Source organism: Oryzias latipes, chromosome 5 (assembly GCF_053564925.1).
Source record: "Oryzias latipes strain Hd-rR chromosome 5, Olatipes_Hd-rR_3.1".
Classification (NCBI taxonomy): domain Eukaryota; kingdom Metazoa; phylum Chordata; class Actinopteri; order Beloniformes; family Adrianichthyidae; genus Oryzias; species Oryzias latipes.
Window position 1 is genome coordinate 34911827 of NC_136241.1, and position 25674 is coordinate 34937500.

Genomic DNA, 25674 nt, shown 5'->3' on the forward strand with positions numbered 1-25674 from the left:
TACAGCGGCTACCGCTGTAGGATGCCATCAGCAGGTTATGGCCTCAACCCCAACCAAGGGTTTTATGACATGAGAAAGAGAGAGTCTCCGTATTAAGATGTCTCCTGACATCCCACTTCCTTTTCCTGCCTACTCAAGCTTTTCAAAATAAAAGAATTTCCTTTAAGTCTTGACCTAATATTCTTCTTACCTCAGTATATTTGGACGTATTAATTGTTCTAGTCACTAACTTTTCCGTTCAAATATTTCTCTTTCAGCTGTCTGGACACATTCCAGTGGATTCTGAATTCTTCCATCTTCATCAAGTTCTCTAACTTCCACCACATGTTCTGTAACTTTGTGTTTATTCGTGCCTCTTTCTTATGTTTTGGAACTGATGGTCCAGTGATTTCGTGATCCTCTTCTCTCATTGAGCTGCAGATAGCCCTTCCACGTGTTTGCCGCTCTGCGGGGTCACAGCGGATGATGGGCCGGTCGGAGAACTGGTTCTGCTGCAGGTTTTTCTTCCTGATTTACCGTCAGAGGAAGCTTTTGTCTCCACGGTCGCCTTCAGCCTCCTCAGCACAGCCTCAAAGTCACGGTGCCGGTCATTTCTGAGGTCCTTTAGGAGCAGTTTAGATCATCTGTCTTTAACAATCGTGACTGACAAAGATCCGTCAGACGTTTTTGCTCTTGGCAGCCCTTTTTTTCTCCATAAAACATAAAACAACAGATCTTAAAACCTAGGAAATGAAAGGAAACCCATTTTTCTGCCCCTTCGACATACTTGGAAGAAAGCATAAAAAGTGGGAAAAAGGCACAATATTTAAACATATATGCATATCTGCTATATGGCCTATAGATATGCATATGATTTACATCAAAAATGAAGTTTAGAAAAACAGACACTGCGTACCTAAAATCAGCAACAAGGTTGGTTGATTGTGTATTTTGAGGCATTTCTTTTCAAACGCGTTTTTTGAAGGTGATATAATTTCTTTAATTGATCATTTTATATCGATTTATATCTTGACTCTTTGAATTGAATCCCATTTTTCCTTATTTTTGTTCTAAATTCTGATCATGAGAAAATCCTTTTAGACAACAGTGACTCTGTCATGTTTGTGTGGCAGACAGTTCTGATCTGCGTTTTGCATTTGACGGACTTGTGAACTAGAAAAAACCCCTAAACCAGTAAAAAGGTCTACTCTGCAGTTTTTCATCCAATGAGCCGATAAATGTGTTTTGTCGCTGTTTGATTGCTCGTTACCTTCTTCCTGACCAGTGACATGACTCCGATCCTGGTGAGAACGTGCTGACGGGACAGGCCCTCTCGAGGGACGCCGTCGGCGAACGTTTCTGCTCCGTCGGCGCCCGGCTCGCATAGGTGTCTCATGAAGAGGGAGACGTAGGCTCTGGATGAAGCAAGACACGAGCAGCAGTTACAGGAATGTCATGATGGACACAGACTTCAAACCACCTTTGTAGAAATTCAAGGTATTTGACGCGGTTTGAACTTCTCTTTTCTCTACAAGCTTTTCTCCAAATCAACACAGTCCAGAATTTCCGTGCTGGGATCTAAAGACGAGTCGTCTTTTCCTCTTTGAGGCTAGCTCTTTCTGCAGTGACTGACGAGTCGGAACGGTCGGTGTGTCTTTGCTGTGGCGGACGCATCACCACACATCATTGGTGTCAAAAGGTCAGTGTTTTAAGCTGTGGAGATTTTCCTCAGAATTAGGGTGGTCCATCTAAAACCCCATCCTGGTTAGCACAGTGATGTCTGGAAGCAGCAACAGTCTGGTTGCAGCAGATACGCCGTCCGCATGCCAAACTGGACACGAGCTCCTCTGCAGTCTCCACCAAACAGACAAGCTGTGAAAGGTTTATGAGGAGGCTGTCTTTGAGGCCGGCTGCTGCTCCGGGGAGCCTTCAGAGTGTAATCACCTGACAGCACTCGGCGTGTTGCGGTGAATAATTGATCAAAAACCCAGAGAAGCACCTGAACTCCCGCTCGCTCTTCCCTCGCAGGTCCCTGACCAGCCAGTGCGAGTTGAAGGCGTCCTGTGGGGGCATGCCCCAGCGCATGATGGCATTGAGGAAGGCTTTCCTCTGGCGAGCGTTGAACCCCAGGACCTGGTGATGGCGAGAAGCAGAAAAAGTGCAAATGAGAGGACGCAGGGCAAACACGACTGACTGGAGCTGTCGTGATAGTCATATTTATGAATTTGTTCCTCAGCAGAAAAGCTGCAGAAAAGGGAAGCCTCCTTTGCTGCCATGAATGGAAACTAACGTCCTTCCTAGTTTTCACTGAAACTCTTTCCAAACCCCTCTGGGAAAAACACTGTTCGCACCTCGATGCTGCCTCCAACCCGGGCCAGTAACGGAGGCAGAGGTTTGTCTTTCTCGTTCTTCAGCTGCCGGCGAGACTGTCTGCGTCCCCCTACAACAGACCGAGCCGCCGTCAGACCCTCACTTTCCACCTCCACCCCAGGAGAAACAAGAAAACAGAGCCCGCCCACCTTCAGGTCGCTCCTCGAAGTCTTCGTCCTCGTCCTCGGACCCCACGGAGTACTCCGACTGATTGTCTGAAAGATCATCCTGCCATTCTGAGCCACACATCAAAGAGAAACAGTACATTGTGTTCGCTTCTGCTGGTGGCCACCTGGGGGCGCCATGACACTGCAGATCGCTACAGGAAAGCAGGGCATGCACGTGCACGGCCTGTGTCCTCTGGAGGTGAGCTGAGGGGCTCAGGGTGTCTGCTCTTAAAGAACAGAATCCAGCAGAGAGGCGGCTCTTCTGGTCACCAGAGACGTCGTCAGGCCTGTGAGGAGCTCCAGACCAGCATCGACGGGAGAACAGGTTCAGAACACCTTCAGCTCAGATCCAGAACCGGCACACTAACAGGGGCTTTACAGTCAGATTCAGCGCTGACCTTTTTTCTGGAGCCGCTCGCCTCTTTGCAGTTTTTTTATGCAAAAACTCCAAATTAGAGTCTTTGTTTGTGTTTGAACTCCAGTCTAATGTACTTGACCTGTTTGCTTTTGACAGCAGGATATACAAGTTCCTTTCAAAATAAAACCCATCCTGCGTCAAATAAGATCCTCCTGCTGCAGCAGATTTAAGTGAAATCTCATTTTGCTGACTTTGATGAGCCTTCCTCTCCTTTTACAATAAAATATTGGTGTAAAATCAAATTTTTACTAAAAATGTATTTGTAATTGCGTTTTAAGAACTTTGCAACAAGATGTTCTTTAAGCCTATTCTAATAATTAAACCGTTTACTTTCATTTTGACGTTAAAAGATTTAAACAGAAATGACTAAACTTGACTGATATGAACCAAAACTTTTTTATTCACATCTTTCAGCCTTTTTCTTTAAAGCCAAAGTTGCTCGCTGACTGGCGGACACAATAATTGCTGTGAGATTATTATTATTATTATTTTAGAATGTAGCATCAGTTTTGCTGCGAGGACAGTTCCGAATTATTTCAGCAAATGGTTCAGAAGAATCCGAGAGGAAAATGAAGATGCATAACTCCCCTAAACTGAGCTAAAGCACTGACAGCAGACATGTGGGTTCAGACGGAGCGTCTGGGCCTCCAGGCGGGGGGCAGAACGTACCTTGGTCCTCCTGGGTGGTGTCGTTGTAGTTGACCTGTTTGCGGATGCGTTTGCCTTTGCCCAGATTCCGGGCCAGATCCTCCTGCTGCTGCTCGTAGTGATGCCGCAGGAGCTTCTCCCAGTAGTCGGGGTCCACGTTCTCCTCCTGTTTGATGATCTCCCTCTCCACCTCCTCCTGGACGCAGACGAACACCGATCACCTCAAAATGTGCCTCATTCATGAAGAAGCCTGATCAGTGACTGCTAAATGTCTCTGATACGTGACGCTATCTAGAAGATTTTAGCAAGAAAGTCATTTGTAATGTTGGAGTCTTGACAGTTTGGGCACATAAAGAATCCGAACTTTAATGAAAGAAGCTCCACATCTCGTACTTCTGCATCCCAAACCCCTTCTGATGCTTCTTCTGAAGCCCAAAAGTCTCTCAAACCATCAGGGACATCGCCCGCTGGCGGGGAGGAGACCCCGCTCCGTCCAGCGCCTCCAAACCCTCCCCCAGGACCTGCAGGACGAAGGTGTTCGTACCTCTCCGTCCTCTTCCTTCACCACGTACTGGGCCACCTTGAAGGAGCTCAGGTACTCGTTCATGTTCTGAATGTCCGTGTCCTCGGTGGCGTCCTGACTGCGGTCCAGCAGCTTGGAGATGGCGTCGTCGTCGTAGTGGATGACGCTGCCCTCCTCTCCGTCTTTGTTATCGCCTGGTGATGAAGAGCACTGATGACCAACACGGACATGGATTGATAACCTACAGAACTTTTAGACATAATGACTTTTCTAATTAAAATCTTTTATGAAACCTTTTTTTTCACTTTAAATCTTATTTTTTTTGTTTCATTTGTGATTGGTGAGTCGTTTGGTTTGAAAGGTTTTATTTGACTCATAGTTTGTGTGATCATTTTGAGGACAAATCTATCCTAAAATGGGTCCTTTTAGTCTTATTTTAAGACAAATGTGGTCTGGAATGAAGGATGATTGAGCTGTTGTTGCACTTAAAACAGGATATTTGGGGGAAAAGGCCCAATTATATGTACTTTAAAGATTTTTGGAGGAATACACGTTTATTTTAAGACATAATATTTCCAATACCAGGGCAATATGCCTAAATATGATTGTTTGTTCCAAATGTCAATATTTATTTGATTTCAAACTTTTTAAAGAAAATCTTACTAAACAATTTCTACTAATTTTTCTTTTAAACGTTTTCTGAGAAATATATTTTTTTCTCAGCTTTTCATGAACCTTTCAGGAAAGTTATCCTTCATTTTAGATTTACTGAGGGAGGCCAGTTTCTTATCAAAGTTTATTTAAACGCTAAAAAGATCCCAAAATGTTTATTTAATTATGAAACAAAACTGGTTTACTTTATATGTTAAGTACAGTATATGTTTAGGTTTTTAACCAGGTTTTCAGATGTTTAAACGTCTCTTTGCTCTACAGGCTTCTGTCTAAATCACCACAGTCCAGAATATTTTGTCTCATGAAGAGCTAGGATCTAGAAATAAAGACATTATTATTAAAATCCGTCCATATTGTTTTGCTCCAAACTATTGACGATAGAAAAACTTGATTTGAGATTCCAAAAAAATCAAATTTCCCTGGTTTTTTTGGTTCACTTTTCAGGTCATGCTGGCAGTCATCGTCTTTGTTTTGGAAACAAAAATGTAGCTTTATGTTCTAAGCTTTAGATTTTTATGTGGATTTATCAACAAGGTATTTTCATTCTGTTCACATTTTGCTCTAAAACGAGTCATTTCCACATTTGCACGCGTTTATTGTCACTGTAATCAAATTAAACTACAATTAGATTCATAAAAATGTAAAAAAAACCACAAAAATTTGCTTAGAACTAGTTAAAAAAATTCAACTTGAAGTCATTCTAACAGCTTTTTAATCGTATTTTTTCCTTTCTAAATGCTTATTTTGTTTCTAAATTTTGATTTCTCGTTAGGTAGAAACGACGTGAGCGGATCATTTTACTACTTTCTAGTGAATTTTCCTTTTCTTTTCCTATTTTTATGCAACCTCTTTTTCGGTCATTTGTGGCGTTTTTTACGATGCTTTTTCTTTGTTTGTTTCGCCCCTCAGTCATTGGAGGATTCTGTCATGAGCACAGTCGTACCCATGGTTCGAGCCGCCTCCATTTCATCCTTGAACAGCTCCTCGGTTCCAAACTTGAGGATGTCGTCCAGCTCCTGTTTGGACATGGAGCCCGTTTTGGAGCCCAGGCCGGGCCTCACCACCAGGTGGGTCAGCATCATTTTCCTCTTCGCCACCTGAGTGATTCTCTCCTCCACGGAGCCCCGAGTCACAAAGCGATAGATCATCACCTTCTTGTTCTGGCCAATGCGATGCGCTCTGCTGAAAGCCTGGGGGAGGGGGAGGGGGGCGGGGTGAAGAGACGCCGACATCCGAAATGCCGGGGCTGTTTCGAAAAGTCCCAGCGGGGACGCGGTACCTGGATGTCGTTGTGCGGGTTCCAGTCCGAGTCGTAGATGATGACGGTGTCTGCACTCGCCAGGTTGATGCCCAGACCCCCCGCCCGCGTGGAAAGCAGGAAGCAGAACTGCTGCGCGCCCGGAGCTGTGACGCCAACCAACACGGCAATTGCATTTTCACGAAAGAGACGGTGATGAAGAAGGTCGGCGTGCGTGTGAAAGCCGCCGCCTCGTGAGCTCAAACCAACCGATTCTGAGGAAAACCCACCGTTGAAGCGGTCTATGGCCTCCTGCCTCAGGCCTCCAGTGATCCCCCCATCGATACGCTCATATTTATAACCTTCAAACTCCAGGAAATCCTCCAGCAGATCCAGCATCTTGGTCATCTGTAAACAAGACTGGATTTGAAGCCTCAAAGCTTCGTTTCAGCACAAAGTTCATGCAGGACCCGACCTAGTCCCTCATGCTTTCCGGCAGAAACCTTGACCTTTACCTGGGAGAAGATCAGAACTCTGTGACCTTCGTCTTTGAGCTTCTTCAGCATTTTCTGCAGCAGCGTCAGCTTTCCCGACGACTTCACCAGCAGGTTGCCGTCGTAGGAGCCGTTGGGGAGCACAGGAGCTTCCTTCAAGACAACATTTGGTGCTGATCATCTTAAAAATGATTCTCACTGGCAGCATAAACAATCCCCAAAGAATGAGCCCGCCTGGACGGCTCACCACAGCAGCAACAGGAAACAGGTACGGGTGGTTGCAGCACTTCTTCAGATCCATCATGATGTTGAGAAGAGACACCTGGTTCCCTCCACCTTTGGAGTTCAGGGCCTCGAAATTCCGGGTCAGGATGAACTTATAATACTTCCTGCAGCAGATAATGACACAGACGGGTGGCGGTCAGAGTTTGGGTGATGCTCCACTCCCCACCCCCCCACCGGACATACTTCTGCATGGGACTGAGCTCCACCCGGACGATCAGCTCCGTCTTTGCAGGCATGTTCTTGAAGACGTCGGCTTTCAGCCTCCTGAGCATGTGTGGGCCCAGCAGGTCGTGGAGCTTCTTGATCTGGTCCTCCTTTGAGATGTCTGCAAACTCTTCTAGGAAGCCCTCCAAGTTGCTATAAAGAGGATAAGTCACAGAAAGAAAAGACAACAGGAGATCCCACATGCTGCTGAGTTCCCCGCCCCAGAGAAGACGGCCGTGGGGGGCAGGAGATAGCCTTACTTGAAGCGATCGGGGGTGAGGAAGTTCAGCAGATGGAACAGCTCCTCCAGATTGTTCTGAAGAGGAGTCCCGGTGAGGAGCAGCTTGTAGTAAATCTTATACCCGTTGAGGATTCTGAAAAACTGATCAGGAGACAAAGATGATCAAGCCGTCTTTGCCAGAGTGAGTCAAAGCTGATCTTCTACCTTTGATTGGTTGTTTTTCAGTCTGTGCGCCTCGTCTACAACCAAGCAGGCCCACGAGATGGAGCCCAGGATGGCCTGATCGATGGTGATCAGCTCGTAGGACGTGAGCAGAACGTGGAACTTGATGGGAGTGTCTTTCTGCAGGAAACATCAGAAGGTTCAAACCAGACAAAGACGACGCGTTGCATTGACCTTCTGCTGACTGCTTCTTAAAGTCTCAGTCCCAACTGCCCCTTCTGGGTGGAAACGGGGCTCCCATGTAACCTGCATGAAGCACTAAGGCTGTAGAGCGCTCAGTAACCCGTAGAGAGAAAATGTTCATGTAGATTTTTCTTCCATGCAGACGACAGGTTGTAGTGAACACGCATGCAGCACGTAAGAGGAAGTTGAGCTGCGTTCACACCGGCCTCGGAAACATTTGAGCGACCATTTTCAATGAAAAGTCCATGTAAATGCTCGTTTCAGGTTTCAACGTTCAAAAATCTCGTATTCACGCGTCCCTACGCAGATCTTGTGATCGTTGCAGTTATCTATTACTCCAACTCTGTCATTTATCGGAATAGCAAGATTCACCAGATTTTCAGCGCTTCAACATCACGGACCAAACGTCTTCCAACTGTGAGTACAGGTGGTAGTGTCAGGTACCTACAATCCAGTGTGAACGCCATGTTCAGCGAGTGTCTTGAACGCGCGACATGTGCCCGGTATAAACGTAGCTTAAGGATGAAGTCGGTGAGATGCAGACCTGCCGTACAGATTTTTCCTTTTTTTTCAACCCGCAAATCCTGCAGACTCCACGAAGAGCCCAATCCTGCTGTTCACGTGATCCGTGCACGCTCCCTGCTGCAGCCTGACTGTTAGAAGTTAGGAAAGTAGACGATCAGAGTGTAGTTTGTGTCCCACAGACACTGGCACATCACGTGCACACCCAGTGTGCGCGGTCACCGTATGGTCGTAAGGCCACTATCCTTACAAATACTTCACGATACAATAACCACGTACACGACAATGTTCCATTTTCATGAAGTCTCTGAGGTGGACGTTTGAGCCTCAACATGACTGTGCTCCCCTTAAGATGCAGCCGCTCCTGTCTACGCGACCCCCCCCCCCCCCGTGAGGATGCATGTGACGAAGGCCTCAAGAAACATTCCATCTGCAGCTCCATAAAACCAGCTTGCAGAGAGCAAGAGCGTCCTGAGTGACAGCTACCTTCATCCGAAACACTTTGCGTCCAGACTTGACGGCGCTGTCCTCAAAGGTGAACTCGTTCTCCCTGATGATCGCCCGGCTGTCTTTGTCTCCGGTGTACGTCACCACATAGAAGTCTGGAGCCCACATCTCAAACTCTCTCTCCCAGTTGATGATGGTGGACAAAGGGGCGCTGACCAAAAACGGCCCTTTAGAGTGACCCTAAACCCACAGGAGAGACATTCAAAACCTGAACAAGACTAGGACTTTTTTCCATGACGTTTATAGACTGAGTTTTGTTTTCCACCTCTTTGTACAGCGAGTAGAGAAACACAATTGTCTGCACCGTCTTTCCCAGACCCATCTCATCAGCCAGGATGGTATCGGTCCCCTGAGCCCACGAGAACCTCAACCAGTTCAGGCCTTCCAGCTGGTACGGGTGCAGCGTCCCTCCGGTGGCATTAATGTACCAGGGCTGGTGCTCAAACTTGATGGTGGGCTGTGAGAAGGAAAAACTGCGACTGTAGAGATTTCCTGCAGGGTGTGATCATTACTTCCAAGCATGCGTCTGTAAAAACGTACATCTATGATGGGAGCATCAGGGGGAGCTTCTCTCTTCTGATGTTCCTCTCGTAGCTTTTTCCCTTTCCTCACCACAAGGGGGCGTTGATCCTCGCCTAAGATCTGCTCCCTGGCAGCACAAAGAAGTCCCACATCCAGCGACAGAAAGTCCTGAAAATGTTGGCGATCCGGTGAACAAACCTGTGGTCCCAGTAACAAGCTTTATGGCTGTCGTACTCCGGGACGTCGAAATCATCCACCTCCCACGTGCACTGGTCATACGGCAGGTCCCTCCACTTGATCAAGTAGTGCACATCACCGTCCCGATCAAAACTACACAGAAAAAAACAAAAAAAAAGGTTTTATTGATGAGGCAGCATCTGTTTATGGAATATATATCCTAATAATGTAAAGTCTGTCGACTGAAAGCCCTGAAACGTCTGAAGCATCACCCGCTCCCTGGTCAGGTGGTTGATGAGCACGCTAACCAAGAGTTCCCCCACAACTTTATTGGTTCTTGGTTGTGACGGACTTCCTTTAGAACGCTGATTTTAGTTTCTTTGAAAAAGGTTAAAGACATTCAGGTTGTTTTTAAATCCCTGTGTTGTTGGAAGATCAAGATTGTTACATAGTTCTTTTAAAAAAACACACACATGTATTTCACCCTTGTAATGTTTACTGTGCCCCAAACAGCAAAACCAGCAGGCTCACTATACTCCCACCACCATGCTTTAGAGTGGGAACTGAGTTTTGAAGGTTCCTCAGCAGCATCTGTGTTCTAAAACCTCTGAGATTTGGACCAATCATGAGTCATCTTTGGGTTTCAAATGTTTGAGATGAGAGATGAACTCGAAGGCAACACTGGTGCAGAAACGGCGGGTTCAGAAGTACCGCAGCTTCACATCGTCTCATCAGGCCTCTGATGGAAGGAGGGGGGGGGCGTGACGCGCTCACCTGTGGTTGAGTATCCGGTGCATGACCATCCACTCGGGTTTGATGCCGTAGCGGTAGAAGCGCTCCTCCATCACCGCGTACTGGGGGTCTTTGCTTTTCCTCTTCTCGTTGTTGATCTCCTCCTCCCCGGAGCCGTAGTCGTATGGGGGGGGCTCGTCCATGTCATTCTTCCTCTGATAGTTGCGGTACATGACGGTGTGGTACAGCTCCAGCTGCTCAGTCACAAAACACAGCAGGTTTTGGTCAAATATTCCAAACCCATGATGTTTATGTGATTTAAACTTTAGGAAAAAATTTCACTTTTGTATGACCCCCCCATGGCCAAACCCCTTTGATCCAGCCTCACTGCTATCCAGATCAGAGCTGCACATGACAAATTCATTAAAAATTAACTTTTTTCTAATGTTTGTTTTGTCTCCATGGCAACTATTTTATCTTTTGATCGTCTCTGCAGTTTTTAGAGGAATCTGCAAAAGCAGCTGGTTGAATCCTATAAATCCTTCAATCATTGTTTTCCTGTTTCCTTGGTTTTTTGTTTACCACGCCCACATCCCTAATATGTTTATATCATGTTATATCGTTTCATGTACCTGAGCCAGGGATTCATCTTTCACATTTTCACAACATTTCACTAAAAATTGTGCGTGCAGTAAAGAAACACGTGAGCTTGACCCGCTAACTTAAAAAAACAACAACATTATTTTAAGTAGCTTGATGCTGATGATGTAGAATGATGCTCGAAGATTTAGGAGGTGATAGATCCAAATCCCTGGGAGCAGTTTTAATTTGTACAAAGTTATTCAAGAACCTCTTCCTGAGGTCAAAGGTCAAGGAATCTTTGTTTGTGGTTATAGGCTTTAAACTGGTACCATGTAGGTGAAATTTAGATAAGTACAAAAAAAGCGAAGATTGCCAAACTCTGTGGACATCCCATAATAACTTTAAACTTCCTTTGGATATCCCCGACACGTGTGTTTTGTTTTCATGAGTAGATTTAGACATTTCAAGAAAAGATTTTGGCGCCTTTCCTTCCTTTGGATGGCGTCGGCCGCTGTGATGTCGTCTTTTTTGATTTTTGTTCATCAAGCCTGAAATTCATTTTCCCGGGTAGCAGTTTGTAGCAGGCGTCAAATTTTTGCTCAAAGGCGCAGAAAGGAAGAAGAACTGTGCTTCAAAATATTCTCTGCTCAGCTGCTGACAGACAGAAGCAGCAGCTGCTTTTGCTACCGGACCTGAACCGGACCTGAACTGGACCTGAACCGGACCTGAACCGGACCTGGAGTTCTGGCACCTCACCTGCAGCTCGCTGACCCAGGAGCAGTGCCAGTACGACAGCCCCGCCCACTTCACAAAGAACTCCCTCTCCGGGCGGCCTTTCAGCGGGGGGTTGCTCAGGGGGTCGGACGGCTTTCCGTCAGGTCCTGCCGGCGGCTCGGCCGGCAGCGGGGGCTCCCCCCACGTCCAATGCAAAATCTTCTGGACCTTTCCTTTGAGAGGGGGACACTGAGGGAGGAGGAGGTTTCAGTCACTACTCCCCTCCAGGCGGAACGTTCTACAGAAGCTTCCTGAGACGTGCAGCTCAGTACCGGGAGGAGAACTTGAGGAGAACCGTGAACCGGGAGCTTACCATGCAGCGGGGACATAACCACTCCCCGTTGGGGATCTCAGGGAGGGGCGGGTTGAGGCAGTGGATGTGGTAGGATGACGGACAGGTGTCGCAGCACAGCAGCTCCCCTCCATCCTTGCAAACTCTGCAAAACTCCATGTGGTCGTCCTCTTCCTCGCCCACCGGCTCCTCCTCGTCCTCCTCCTCATCCTTGGCCTCCCACTGGATTCCCTCCTTTTCCTGAGGCGCACAGAAAATATGAGGAATAAGGAGGATTTACTGACAGTTTGATCAAACAGCATCACACTGGCAAGCCAGGAGGGTAAAAGGGACAGAAAGTCCGGTCTGCTCTTGATGGTCAAAATGTGTGGCCCAACAGAACCACTCTAGAACCCAGATCAGGACCTAAGTTGGGGATTGACAGCAGAGGAGGAGGTGGAAGCTGCAACAATGATCAGAATTATCTGTGAAACAGAAAAAGCTGGATTAGTTTTCATCTCCTCTGCATCAGTTTCTTGTGTTTAAATATAAATTCTGGGTCAGAACCGGACCTCCTGAAATTTAGTTCAATTTCATCTGTGGTTCCCCAAAAAATGCAGACAAAAACAACATTTTGCTCAATTAAGCAATAAATGTAGTTTTTAAATTATTGATAATTATCGGTAATTGTAAAAATTACTCTAATTTACAACTTCCTCTAATAATTTGTCTTTTGTGGAAATCCTGGATGTCCATCTTGTTTTTATTAGAACTTTAGCTTCTCTTTTTTACAGATTTTCTTGATTACATTACACAAAAACTCCACAATAAACCTGAAACTGTCCAGAAAAACTCAGTTTTAACTAGTAAATTTAGTCTATTTTTACTGCAAAAATTGAGAACAAATTATTTTTATATTTTATAACAAAGATCAAACATGTAGAGACAAAATTAAAATGTATAATATAGTAATAATAATAATAATAATAATGGATTGGATTTATCTGCGCTTTTCAAGTCACCCAAAGCGCTTACATTGTGTCCATTATTCATTCACTCCTTATTCATACTTGGTGACGGTAAGCTACGGTTGTAGCCACAGCTGCCCTGGGGCAGACTGACAGAGGCGTGGCTGCCATTTCGCGCCTACGGCCCCTCTGACCATCACCGGGATCATTCATGCGCATTCACACACCAGTGGAGCCACACTGGAGGCAAGGAGGGTGAAGTGTCTTGCCCAAGGACACAACGACATTATGGCTGGTGGGAGCGGGGATCAAACCGCCAACCCTTCGATCATTGGACGACCCGCTCAACCACCTGTGCCACTGTCGTCCCTAGTAGTCCAAACTAAATGAAAAATGTTTCAAAAACTAGGCGATCCTCCACTAAACTATCAAAACACTACAATGATGTGTCTCAACGGTTGTTCTGTTTGTTTTAAACCAAAATATATAAAGATAAAAACCTCAAAGTTAGCATTAAAACTACACTAATGGGGCGGGGGGGGGGGGGGGGGGGGGGGGTCCAATCATTGGCAAACTTATCAAAGAGTTTAGAGCCTAGTCAGGGTCCCTCCTTTTCTTTTCTGTCTGGCCCAAACAAAAACCTGTTACAAATATAATTTATATAAATAAAGTTTAGTATAAATCACAAAAGGGGTTTATTCAAATATACACCTAGTGTGTCAGATTCATAAACCCCTGTTGTAACAGTCAAATATGTCCAACACAAGAGGCCTTCAGCTCTCCTCTGTCTGCTCAGCTGTTGGACATGACAAGTAAAAAAAAACTGTGAGGGTCAATCTTAAAATAAACGTTTTTTATACATTTTACAGAAATTCTTATATACTGTAACTGAGATCCACCCTGGTATGCATTTTATGTTAATGTGGAAAAACGCTACATGAAACACATCAAACTTCTCCTGAGTTAAATATTATCTTTTATGTTGAGTTTTTTTTTAAAAAGATCAGAAGGAAAAGTGTTTATCAGTCAAGCAGCGAAGTCTGGATCTGATGTGGTTTGAGTCCCTTGTCGGAGCCCCTGCTGTCCACATGCGGGTCAAACATCACATTGACACGCAAACCTAAAGAATTCCCCCAAAAAACTGACAGAAACAGACCCCCCAGGACCAGATCGGAACACTTTCTCATCCCAAAAACGTCTACCTAACACGATCCTGAAGGATCTTGAAGTAATTTCCCGTTTCATGAAGCTTTCTGCTGTGCTGAACGGGACCACAAAATATTCAGGATGCCTCTTTATCTTTGCTCAAATAATCAAATGTGGCTGAGAAGAGAATTGCTTACACAGTGGGGACAGCTCCACTTGCCCTCGGGGGCCTTCTCCAGCTCAGGGTCCAGACACACCAGGTGGTAGGCTCTCGGACAGGTGTCACACAGGATGATTTCTCCGCCCTGCTGGCAGACCTCGCAGTAGTCCTGGTGGTCTGTCTCGTAGCCGTCGCCGTCCTCCTCTGGAGGAGATGAAGACGTAGTTAAAGGAGGGGGGGCCCGGCGTGCTGGGGAGCGGCATCGGCAGGAGACGAGCGAGGAGGAAGGACGCTGCACGAGGACACCAGCTGCTACTAACACCCCCCCAGGAACCTTCTCTAAACCAAACAAAGCTCAGAGGAAATATTTCCTCATTACCCATAATCCATCAGCTGGGTTCCTGAGGCATTTTAGAGGTAACAACACAGCACTTCTGCCTGCATACTTTTCCTTTTCTTGCGCCCACGCCGGGCCTTTTTCTTGTTTGCCGCCCCGGAGGTGTCAGAAAGCACAGAGGCACTGTGGATGCTGATGTCGTCAAAGTCCGACTCCTCCAGAAAGTCCTCCTCGCTCTGGAGAAGAAGGACAAAGAGCTCAGAACTTCAGCGGGTTAGGATAGATGAAATCAGGAGCCAACAGCCAGAAAAGGGTGAAAGACTAATAATAATAATAAACTTTATTTTTCAAGATAAAAATGCTTCAAAAAATGCTTAAAAGTGCTTCACAGTAAAACCCAGAATATAAAGAGAATTATGAAAAATCAATAGAGATGTTTTTATCTGCTTTTTAGAAGAAAACACTGAGTCTGCAGATGTGAGGCTGAGAGGAAGGGAGTTCCAGAGGATGGAGCCACTGCTGCAAAGACTCTGTCACCTTTAGTCTGCAACAACCTGCAGACCCTGGTCACATGACCTCAGGGACCTGCTGGGAGTGGACGGCTGCTCGAGGTCTTTCTATAGACCAGTGCTCGGCTATTGAGAGCTGTGTGGGTTAAAAGCAGGAATTAAAATGTACTCGGACACGGATGGGGAGCCAGAGCAGCTGGATTAACAACTGGGGGGGACGGGTGAAAACTTGGATTATTAACGGGGGGGACGGGTGAAAACTTGGATTATTAACGGGGGGACGAGTGAAAACTTGGATTATTAACCGGGGGGACGGGTGAAAACTTGGATTATTAACCGGGGGGACGGGTGAAAACTTGGATTATTAACGGGGGGACAGGTGAAAACTTGGATTATTAACGGGGGGATGTGTGAAAACTTGGATTATTAACAAGGGGACGTGTGAAAACTTGGATTATTAACAAGGGGACGTGTGAAAACTTGGATTATTAACGGGGGGACGGGTGAAAACTTGGATTATTAACGGGGGGACGGGTGAAAACTTGGATTATTAACAAGGGGACGTGTGAAAACTTGGATTATTAACGGGGGGACCGGTGAAAACTTGGATTATTAACGGGGGGACGAGTGACAACTTGGATTATTAACGGGGGGATGTGTGAAAACTTGGATTATTAACGGGGGGACGGGTGAAAACTTGGATTATTAACGGGGGGACGGGTGAAAACTTGGATTATTAACAAGGGGACGTGTGAAAACTTGGATTATTAACGGGGGGACGTGTGAAAACTTGGATTATTAACGGGGGGACAGGTGGAAACTTGGATTATTAACAAGGGGACGTGTGAAAACTTGGATTATTAACGGGGGGACGTGTGAAAACTTGGATTATTAACGGGGGGACGAGTGAAAACTTGGATTATTAACGGGGGGACGTGTGAAAACTTGGATTATTAAAGGGGGGACGTGTGAAAACTTGGATTATTAACGGGGGGACGAGTGACAACTTGGATTATTAACGGGGGGATGTGTGAAAACTTGGATTATTAACGGGGGGACGGGTGAAAACTTGGATTATTAACGGGGGGACGGGTGAAAACTTGGATTATTAACAAGGGGACGTGTGAAAACTTGGATTATTAACGGGGGGACGTGTGAAAACTTGGATTATTAACGGGGGGACAGGTGGAAACTTGGATTATTAACAAGGGGACGTGTGAAAACTTGGATTATTAACGGGGGGACGTGTGAAAACTTGGATTATTAACGGGGGGACGAGTGAAAACTTGGATTATTAACGGGGGGACGTGTGAAAACTTGGATTATTAAAGGGGGGACGTGTGAAAACTTGGATTATTAACGGGGGGACGAGTGAAAACTTGGATTATTAACGGGGGGACGAGTGAAAACTTGGATTATGAACAAGGGGACGAGTGAAAACTTGGATTATTAACAGGGGGACGGGTGAAAACTTGGATTATTAACGGGGGGACGAGTGAAAATTTGGATTATTAACGGGGGGATGTGTGAAAACTTGGATTATTAACGGGGGGACGTGTGAAAACTTGGATTATTAACGGGGGGATGTGTGAAAACTTGGATTATTAACGGGGGGACGGGTGAAAACTTGGATTATTAACGGGGGGATGTGTGAAAACTTGGATTATTAACGGGGGGACGGGTGAAAACTTGGATTATTAACGGGGGGACGGGTGAAAACTTGGATTATTAACGGGGGGACAAGTGGAAACTTGGATTATGAACAAGGGGACGAGTGACAACTTGGATTATTAACGGGGGGATGTGTGAAAACTTGGATTATTAACGGGGGGACGGGTGAAAACTTGGATTATTAACAAGGGGACGTGTGAAAATTTGGATTATTAACGGGGGGACGGGTGAAAACTTGGATTATTAACGGGGGACAGGTGAAAACTTGGATTATTAATAGAATGAGGTCTGAAATCTTGGATGAACTGGTTAAAAGCCTTGCAGCAGCGTTCTGGAAAACCTGGAGCCGTTCTAGAGATTTTCTGCTTAAACGTGTGAAGATGGAGTTGCAGAAATCAAGACAAGAAGACAGAAAAGCCTGGATGAGAATCTCCATCTCAGGACACAATTGGACTCAGTTTAGCAATGTTTCTAAGATGATAAAAACAAGAACGAATAAGTGACCCGACATGAGAGTCAAGGGTTAAAACCAGGTCTAGAGTCACCCCGAGGTTCCTGACAGACGGACTGGTGGAGGAAGCAAGTGGACCGAACCATTGGACTATCTGGGGGAGGCGACTGTCAGGAGCAAAGACTCAGTTTTGGCTTCATTTAGTTGGAGAAAGTTGGTGTTCATCAAACTCTTGACTGAATCCAGACACATGCGTAAAATCTGTATTTTAAAAGCACGTGAGATTGTTTCGATTCTCAGAAGATCACGCACCGAAGACGCCTTCTTCTTCTTCCCGCTTTGGCCTGACTTTGATTTGGTCTTTTTGGGCTTGGCTTTTTTCTTCAGATCCTTCACGGCCTTGCTCCTCTTCCGGACCCCGGGTCCTGGGAAACACAGTCATCAGAGCCAGCCGGCCACCACTCACCCAGCAGGGGGGTCACAGACAGGCGAGCCTCACCCTTTCCCTCTTTGGTTTTGGCTTTTTTTAATGGACCTTGCTGAGCAGTGGGCTGGCTGCAGCTGACGGGCGTGGGCTGAGCCACGGTGACGGTTTCCACGGCGGCGGCCACAGCGGCAGCCACAGCGGTGGCGGATGCGCCCTTGAACGGGTTGTTGGCGCTGAACTCTCTCCATTTGGCCCCCAGCACAGTCATCATCTTTGACATGGGGATCTTCGGGTTCTTCTTGGCAATGAGAGGCCTGCAAACAAGAGGGGGGGACAATAATAAGCAGCTTTATGATGTCACAGTTCATCCCCCCCCCTCCCTCAGGACTGATAGAAGGGGGGCTTGATTTGCTGAGACTGCACTGGCCCTTCACTTCTGTTCTACTCGATTTGCTGTGTGCGTCCCGTTTGTGATTTGTCAGGGAACAGCTTGAGGTTTGGCCCGTGAACGACGGCGGGTCAGAGCGTGGAGTCCCAGAGCCCCCCGGCTGTCACCGGCGTGCAGCGAGCAGCTGAGGCGCCGCAGGAGCCCGTGCTCCACTTTGTCGGAGCACAGGCTCAGCAGAGCCAGACAGCCCCAGGTGAGTTCCACTCTTTCTACCGGCAGTGGATCTCTTTCTCAAACAAAACGAGCAGTGTTTGCTCGTCACGGCGCGTTCTCGTCTCACTGTGGACTCCTGCGAGAAAAAAACTCAGCTGGGGGAGTGTGACAGTCCAAAGGATAAGGATGCTTGCCTCAGGAACTGGCTGAAAGCCTTGTAGTTGGTGATGGTTTTATAGTCGTCCTCTGTGAAGCCGTACTGAACATCTTCAAGACCCCATTCATGCATCAGCTGGCCGGAGGATTTGGGTTCCTGTGGGGGCGCAGAGAAGACCTTCGTTACACAGAGAGGAGGGAATAAGTGATTCAAAGACATGCATTTTATGAACCGAAAAAGTGAGGGATTACTTTTTGTCCCCTTTTACAGAAACAGACAAATCCCACTCCGATCACATTTTTTCCAGTGGTCTCTTTATTTGGATTTTTTAGGCAAAAAACCTTCGTCGTTCTTTTCTAGGATCTAGTGTCTGCAGAGCTGCAGGAATTCTTTTATTTATTTTTATGTCTGATTTATTTAGAGATGTTTCAAATAAGAAGAGAAAGAAGACAAACTTTAAAAGACCGAATTCAAATACATAATTACAAAGAAAGAAAGAAATATGACAGAAGAAAAAAATAAAAATGTAAAATTAAAAAATAAATAGATACCATTGGTGCAGAGCAACCCCGTTCCCCTCCCTGTGTCTGAGAGCTCTCTGTTTACACTCTTACAGCCCCTCACACCGCCAACCTAACATTAGTGGTGCAATATCAGATCCATCCATCCGTCCAGTTCTGATCCAGATTCCAGCTCAGACCAGGAAAACAAAGACGTTCATGGATCTGTTGGTCTGCAGGTGGATGTAGAGCAGAATAGAGCAGAGCAGGGAGCCTATGGCCCCGCCCACTGCATTCTCTACCTCTAACTTTTTCAAACTGCATTTTTTTCATCTACTCCTGAGTCACAACGATTTCAATAAAGAAATACTTCCACAAAAACCCACTGGAAACACCACAAACAGGACTTTCATCGCTGTGGGTCTTTCAGGTGTCAGGGTTTAACCATCAGATGTGAACTGCACACCAGCATCCCTGCTGTCACTCCCATCTGACGTTATCAAAGGACCAATTTTCCAGCAGTTATCAGTCATCAAACCAGAACAACCTCCTTGATTTAAATGGTTCTAGTGTTGCACGAGTGGCCACTCTACTGCCTTTGACAGGGTCCCTGAAAGCAGCACCGCCCCCCTTTCCCTCATCTCACCTCTTCCTCCGCCTCCATAAACCAGGCCATTCCACCATTTCTATTTATGAGGAGGTTGCTGCAGCCGTGACACACTTTTGGAGAGGAATGAGCTGCAGTGAGTTTTGTTATTGAAGGAGAACAGGGTTTCCCCAAGCTCTGGCCCGGGACTCTTTCTCCTTTGGACACACAATACAGCCGCTATGTACAATTAGCGCAGTTTCCACGTAGGAAATTTTGGTCTTTCGTGATTCATGCGTGAAATACGTAATTGATGTGTTTCTTGCGTTCGTCATTTGTTCCTTACGTGAATTCAGTTTTGAGCTGTTAAACATTTTTGGTCGATTGAGCAATTTATGCTTATTTAACATAGTTTATATGCAATTATTACATAAATCTTGTACAATTGTGCGGGATTTTTGCAAGATGCATACTAAAATTTATGTCTTTCCACGATCGTTCCACATATGCCTAACGAACTTTTCAGGTATGAACCACCGGTGACGCTCAGTGGGGTTGGGGAGCCAGTTAATGAGAATGGTGGTCTCAGGTTTATTCTTCCATCCATCTACAGCAGTGTTCTGAAACCCAAACAAACCGAACCAGTTCCACCTGAATCGTTAACAGCTGAAAGAGATGACCAGGTTGGGGAGGGAGTATCTGGATCCCCAACCCCCAGCTGAGGACAAAGGACTCTTAACGACCCGAAACCATGTAGTTGACAATACCGTCCAGTTTCAGGTATGACTCCTCCCCCATGAGCGCATATATACCAGCTCTTTTACCAGCTAATTCAGAATGGACAAAGCCTCTGGGATAAGAGGTGAAACGTCTTCAACTTTGAAAAGTCCAGATGACAGCCCCTAAACCTACTACTATGATGGTTTATTTATATATATATAAAATCACGCACAGTTCAGAGGGAATACTTCCTCCCGCTCGCTCAGGTCTCTCGATCAGGTCTCTCACGGGGCGGTGTCTGGCACCGCGCCTAAGGCCAGGGTCCCTCCTGGGAGGGAGCCCGAGTACCGTAGGTGCGGCTGCGACTCTGGACGCGTACCAGGCCTTTTTCATGGATCTCCCCAGCTGCGGCTGGGCGCTGGCTCAGAGCTGGTGCGGATCAGGGGAATCCGACTGTTTAATTAAAACAAAGCATCCCGAGCGCCCGGGGCGGGAGCTGACCATGGTGCTGACGCATTGTGATTTCTGTCCTGTGTCAAAGAAATTCAATGAACCGCTGATTTACGTGATCTTTGCGTGGTTTATGTGTACTTTTTCCGTGGTTTTAACATGGTTTACTTGGGTTACATCAGTAAAAAAAAAAATCACGTAAAGACCACAACCTTTCTCACCTTTTCCACATATATTCACATATGACCAGTGTTCATCTGTGCAGTTCCATTTGGCCTCAGACTTACTTTCATGCTCCCGTCATCATTGCCGTCTTCCTCTTCCTCCCCGTCCCTCTTCTTTTTCCTGGGCTTCTTCTCTTTCTTCTCCCTGGGTTTCTTCTTCTTCTTCTTCATGGTGACGTACGTACTGCTCTCACTCCCGGAGCCAATGTCCGGGCGCTCCCGCTCATCCTCCACCTCCGACGTCTCCGGGTCACTGTCCAGTCGGATGTGGAGTCCTCCCTGGCACAGACACAGGTTGGACATGTACATTAATACCTGCAGGAGACGGATTAACAAGACATTTCCCAACATCTCTTATTAATGAGCAGAGATCTCCAGCTTGTTCAGAACGCAGCAGCTAGATTATTAGCAGGAACTAGAAGAAGAGATCACATCACTCCTGTGTTGTTTTCACTTCACTGGATCCCAGTTGATTCTAGAATTTAGTTCAAGATCCTCCTGTTAACCTATAAGGCCTTACATGGAATGGCCCCGTCCTATATTAAGGACCTCATAGTCCCTTACCATCCAATCAGAACACTTCACTCACTAAATGCAGGACTGCTTGTGGTTCCTAGAATTAGTAAAAGTACGGTTGGAGGTAGAGCGTTTAGCCACCAAGCCCCTGTTTTATGGAATAAACTCCCAGCTCATGGAAGAGAGGCCGACTCAGTTTCTACATTCAAAGTTAGACTGAAAACATTCCTCTTTGGACAGGATTATTGTCAGACTAGTTAGTATTCAGAGATTATTTAACTTAGTGTGATTTTTTTAAATTAAACTTAACAATAACAATAAATTTGTCAGTAAGCTGCTAGAAGTTGAAGCTGGGGTAACTATGGTGCTCTGGGGTTCTGTCCTCTTTTCTAATCTACTTCTACCCTTCCTCTATTCTCTATTTTTGATCATTATTCATCATTTAGTTCTCCATGCCTCTGTTTGGTGCAGTGATTCATGTATTGTCCCTCTTTCCCTCTCCCCTCCTGGGGAGTGGGAGATTGCAGTTGGCTCATCCGTGCTCCTGTACCTGACCGAGTACCTCGTCTCTGCTCTTGCTCCTACACCTGTGGATCCTGTCTCCGCCTCGTCTCGCGCCCCCAGTCGTCCCCCAATTTTATCTGGATGAGGATCATTTGCTGGACTTTAAATATTTAGTTGTAACGTTAGATAAATAATTTCTCTCTAAGAGTTCTGTTAAATCGCCTGTCCGTCCTGGAGGAGGATCCCTCCTTCATGTGGGCACCCCTGAGGTTTGTTCGTTTTTTTCGGATTCCGGTTTTACCGCGAAGGGGGATCTAAGGGCAGAGATGTCCAGTTTAGTTTAGTCAGTTTCGTTAAAGTTTAGTATTATCCTATTGAATTCTATGCATTTTTTATCCGTTTTGATTGTATGTTTACCTTAGTGTTACCGGTACGAAGCCCACTGAGACGACTGTTGTGAACTTGGCCTATATAAATAAAATCAAATTGAAATTGAATAGATCTTAGCATCGTATCTTCAGCCAAGACAAATAAAAGAAGGATTCTAGACCTCTAGTCAACTATTGACTAAATGAGGACAAACACTAATTTGGTTCTTATTATTGTTCTTCCCCTATAAAACTCATAAAACCTTCTATTTCATGTCAGACAGTCTTCCCCATGATCCATTTTTAAATCTTCCTTAATTGTCTGTGTCTGAATTGACCAAGGTAACTTTTAAATCATTAATAATAGATTTTATGCATCGCTTTGGTATTCTTTTGTCTGTTTCCTACAGGTCTGCACAGATGATGTAAGTTCTCTACAAATAAAGTTGGTTTGGTATAAAAACAGAATTTATGTTCATTTTTTAATAATTCAACTATTGATAAAAATCAATTTCTTGTTTCTCTTTATTTTTTATTTGGTTGAACGCTATAAAGTATTCAATCATTGTTTTTCTGTTTCTCTTTCTTTATTCAAGTATCTTCCTCCATCTTTTGCCACTCAACTCCTCCTACAATGTTTCATCTATTTCAACCATTCAATTATTTAAATGTTCATGAAGGTCAGTCGTAGTAAGACAGAATACATGTGTCTGAACGAGAGGGATCAAGGTAGAAGCGTTAGGTTACAGGGGGCTGAGGTAAAGAAGGTGCAGGAGTTTAAGTACTTGGGGTCAACAGTTCAGTGTGATGGGGAGTGTGGAAAAGAGGTGAAGAGGCGAGTGCAGGCAGGTTGGAGCGGTTGGAGGAAAGTGTCAGGAGTGTTGTGTGACAGAAGAGTGTCAGCAAGACTCAAAGGAAAGGTGTACAAGACAGTGGTGAGACCAGCTCTGCTCTATGGGTTAGAGACGGTAGCAGTGAGACAGAGACAAGAGGCTGAGATGGAGGTAGCGGAGATGAAGATGTTGAGGTTCTCCTTAGGAGTGACCAGGTTAGACAGGATAAGGAACGAGTACATCAGAGGGACGGCTCATGTTGCCTGTGTTAGCGACAAAGTCAGAGAAGCCAGACTGAGATGGTTTGGACATGTTCAGAGGAGGGATAGTGGATATATTGGTAGAAGGATGTTGGAGATGGAGCTGCCTGGCCGGAGGGCAAGAGGACGGCCAAAGAGGAGATATATGGATGTCTTAACAGAGGACATGAAGTTGGCTAATGTTAGGGTAGAAGATGTTCATGATAGAGTGAGGTGGAAAAGGATGATTCGCTGTGGCGACCCCTGATGGGAAAAGCCGAAAGAGAAAGAAGAATTATTTAAATGTTCAGCTCTTTCAGCTTTTTCCAGCTGTGACTTTTGCTCCTTCAAATCCTTGAACTTTTCCAGATATTCCAGGATCATATGGATTAAATGTTCTTTTCACTGTACCTCGTTGGTGGCGTAATGACACGTGAGCTGTGGTGCACAACAGCTGGAATTTTTCACAAACATATCTTTTTTGTTATTGTGCTGTTTTCACTTTATTTATGATCAACTTTGATCATTTCTTTTTTATTGCCAATTGTTTCCCTTTAAGTTTCAGTTTCATTCAGAAATATAGCATTCAACTCTGCATGTTCTCCTGGAAATGCGACTCCTTCTAGGTTGCTCTGGTTTTAATAAATGAAATATCATTAATGAAAACGCAGTCAAATATTGTGGTGACTAAATGAATGTCAGCGGATGTTTCGCAGGGATTTCACCTCCATAACATGCTTCAGAAATCCTGCAAACAGAGAAAGTCTTGATGATGGACTGCAGTCTGATCACAAACACATTCACTGGATTCTTGAATGTGTGAAAAACAAAAAGAACCCCCCCCCTCGCTTGTCTTCTTCTGTGCGGTAGATGAGAGCGAGTGTGTGTATGAATTTTTAATTGTGGGGGAGCATTTGGTTTTAATGAACAGCATATTTCAGAGGCATTTCATCACTCTGAAAGCGGAGCTGGTGTCTGCGTCTGCGTCTGCTTGCTGGACGTCTGCAGACTCTGCTTGTTGCACGGACGGCCCCTCCTGGACGCTCCCCCACGCGCCTGTTGCTCGCCGAGCTTCCATGAGGAGACTTGATGGCATTTTGCTCTGCGGCGCAGGCAGAGGAAAGGCTGCACGCTGCTGCAGCGCTCGCCAACCCCACCGGCAGCCTGGCTGTGTTGCCATGGCGACCAAATCTGAGCAGTGTCTAGATCTGCGCCCCCCCCAATACACACACACCCCACCACCACACTTTCATCTCAGAGTTCCCCTCAGTCAGCCCTCCACCCGATGACTTTCTCTCACTCCATCTCTTAACGCACCTCCTAAATGTTTCCTCTCTCATTCTTCCTTTTTATCATTGTGACCCCCCCCCCCCACACACACACACACACATACACATTGACACACACAGACACTCTATCACAGTGGCAGCCAATGGAACAGCGCCAGCCAATCAGAGGCGTTTGCATAACGAGCTTGTTATGCAGAGGCCTGTGGTTGCAGCACCCGTCTAGACAAATCTCATTTATGCAAAAGGAAAAGGGAAAAAAGAAAAAGTAAATAGAAGATTGTGGATGGGGGATGGGCGCGGAGATGGATGTGGAGATGAAGGTGAAGAGAAAAGCAAGAAAGAAGGAGAGCATCAGCCCGGTGGTCCACAGTTCATGTCAAACACTGACTCAGCTGCAGAGAGGACAGACCATCACAGACGCCAATCACACCCAAGGCGTCCCCGTCATCTTCATCAGGAATGTGGATCCCACCAAAACGAAAATCAAACAAAAGAAGCGGATTTTCAACCAAACGAGGAGAACACTGCCAAGCGGCTCCAGAGCAGCTCTTTGCTGACTCACAGCCTCAGAAAGACGCAGGAGGTTTGAAAAGCAGCCATTTTTCAGTCATATGGGGGGGTTTCAGCAGGCTCTCTGCTTCCAGAGGATCTACCGCCTCTGACGGCCTTTTCCTCGCTTCACAAGGCAAATGAGAAACGGGGAAAGCAAACCGTTTCCGCCAATTCTCCCGCATCCCTCCTGGGCTGGCTGCAGCTCAGACCTCCGGCTGGGATGAGCCGCAGACTGTTTCTGACTCCAATTGACATCTGGACCCCCGTCTGGACCCCCACAGGAAACCTTTGGGGAGCGATTGGAAGTGAATTACAGCAGCAGCGGTGGCGGCAGGGAAAGAAAGACAAGCAGCGGCTGAGGGAAACTGAGGTGTTGCATTTAAAACAAAGGAGATGAAGATGAATCTGTTTGAGGAACATGACAGATGGAGGGAGACCCCCGTCCCCCCAAAAAGAGGGGGACATCCTCTCTGTGTCGCCGACCATCTTTGAACGACCAGCAGCTCCAGAGGATTTCTCAGCTTCTTTGATTAGAAAATCCGATAAGATGAAGCTTATTTCCTCAGAAAATTATGTTTGTGTGTTTTTCCTAAAGGGGGGGGTCCGCCCACTCGTGTATAAACAATTGAAACACAACAACTTTTACCTGATACAGCTTTTCCCAGTCATCCACAACCATTCACTGTATAGAATAGCCTGCACAATAAATCACAAATGTACTGTTATCGCGATATCT

At 46.0% G+C, this 25674-nt stretch overlaps 1 protein-coding gene across 5 annotated transcripts in view; it reads right to left on the minus strand.

Annotated features, from left to right (window-relative positions):
- Positions 1–25674, minus strand: part of chd5 (chromodomain helicase DNA binding protein 5) — a 50880-nt gene that overhangs the window by 15674 nt on the left and 9532 nt on the right. For 3 of the 5 annotated variants that reach the window (XR_013656113.1, XR_002873334.2, XM_023955306.2), the window contains exons 3-29: positions 20701–20916; positions 18195–18313; positions 17472–17713; positions 17285–17397; positions 14451–14577; positions 14042–14208; positions 11773–11991; positions 11442–11648; positions 10146–10357; positions 9393–9524; positions 9213–9321; positions 8938–9129; positions 8652–8852; positions 7443–7580; positions 7258–7379; positions 6977–7150; positions 6756–6897; positions 6530–6661; positions 6305–6422; positions 6057–6181; positions 5721–5967; positions 4127–4299; positions 3604–3778; positions 2499–2585; positions 2331–2419; positions 1979–2112; positions 1250–1394 (exon numbers count right to left, since the gene is read on the minus strand). Coding sequence is in view for 2 of the 5 variants with exons in the window: in XM_023955306.2 (XP_023811074.1) it covers positions 1250–1394; positions 1979–2112; positions 2331–2419; positions 2499–2585; positions 3604–3778; positions 4127–4299; positions 5721–5967; positions 6057–6181; positions 6305–6422; positions 6530–6661; positions 6756–6897; positions 6977–7150; positions 7258–7379; positions 7443–7580; positions 8652–8852; positions 8938–9129; positions 9213–9321; positions 9393–9524; positions 10146–10357; positions 11442–11648; positions 11773–11991; positions 14042–14208; positions 14451–14577; positions 17285–17397; positions 17472–17713; positions 18195–18313; positions 20701–20916 (4257 nt within the window). In the remaining 3 variants the exon portion in view is untranslated. The remainder of the gene's footprint in view (positions 1–1249; positions 1395–1978; positions 2113–2330; positions 2420–2498; positions 2586–3603; positions 3779–4126; positions 4300–5720; positions 5968–6056; positions 6182–6304; positions 6423–6529; positions 6662–6755; positions 6898–6976; positions 7151–7257; positions 7380–7442; positions 7581–8651; positions 8853–8937; positions 9130–9212; positions 9322–9392; positions 9525–10145; positions 10358–11441; positions 11649–11772; positions 11992–14041; positions 14209–14450; positions 14578–17284; positions 17398–17471; positions 17714–18194; positions 18314–20700; positions 20917–25674) is intronic. The other 2 variants (XR_013656114.1, XM_023955310.2) reach the window with 1 other exon arrangement.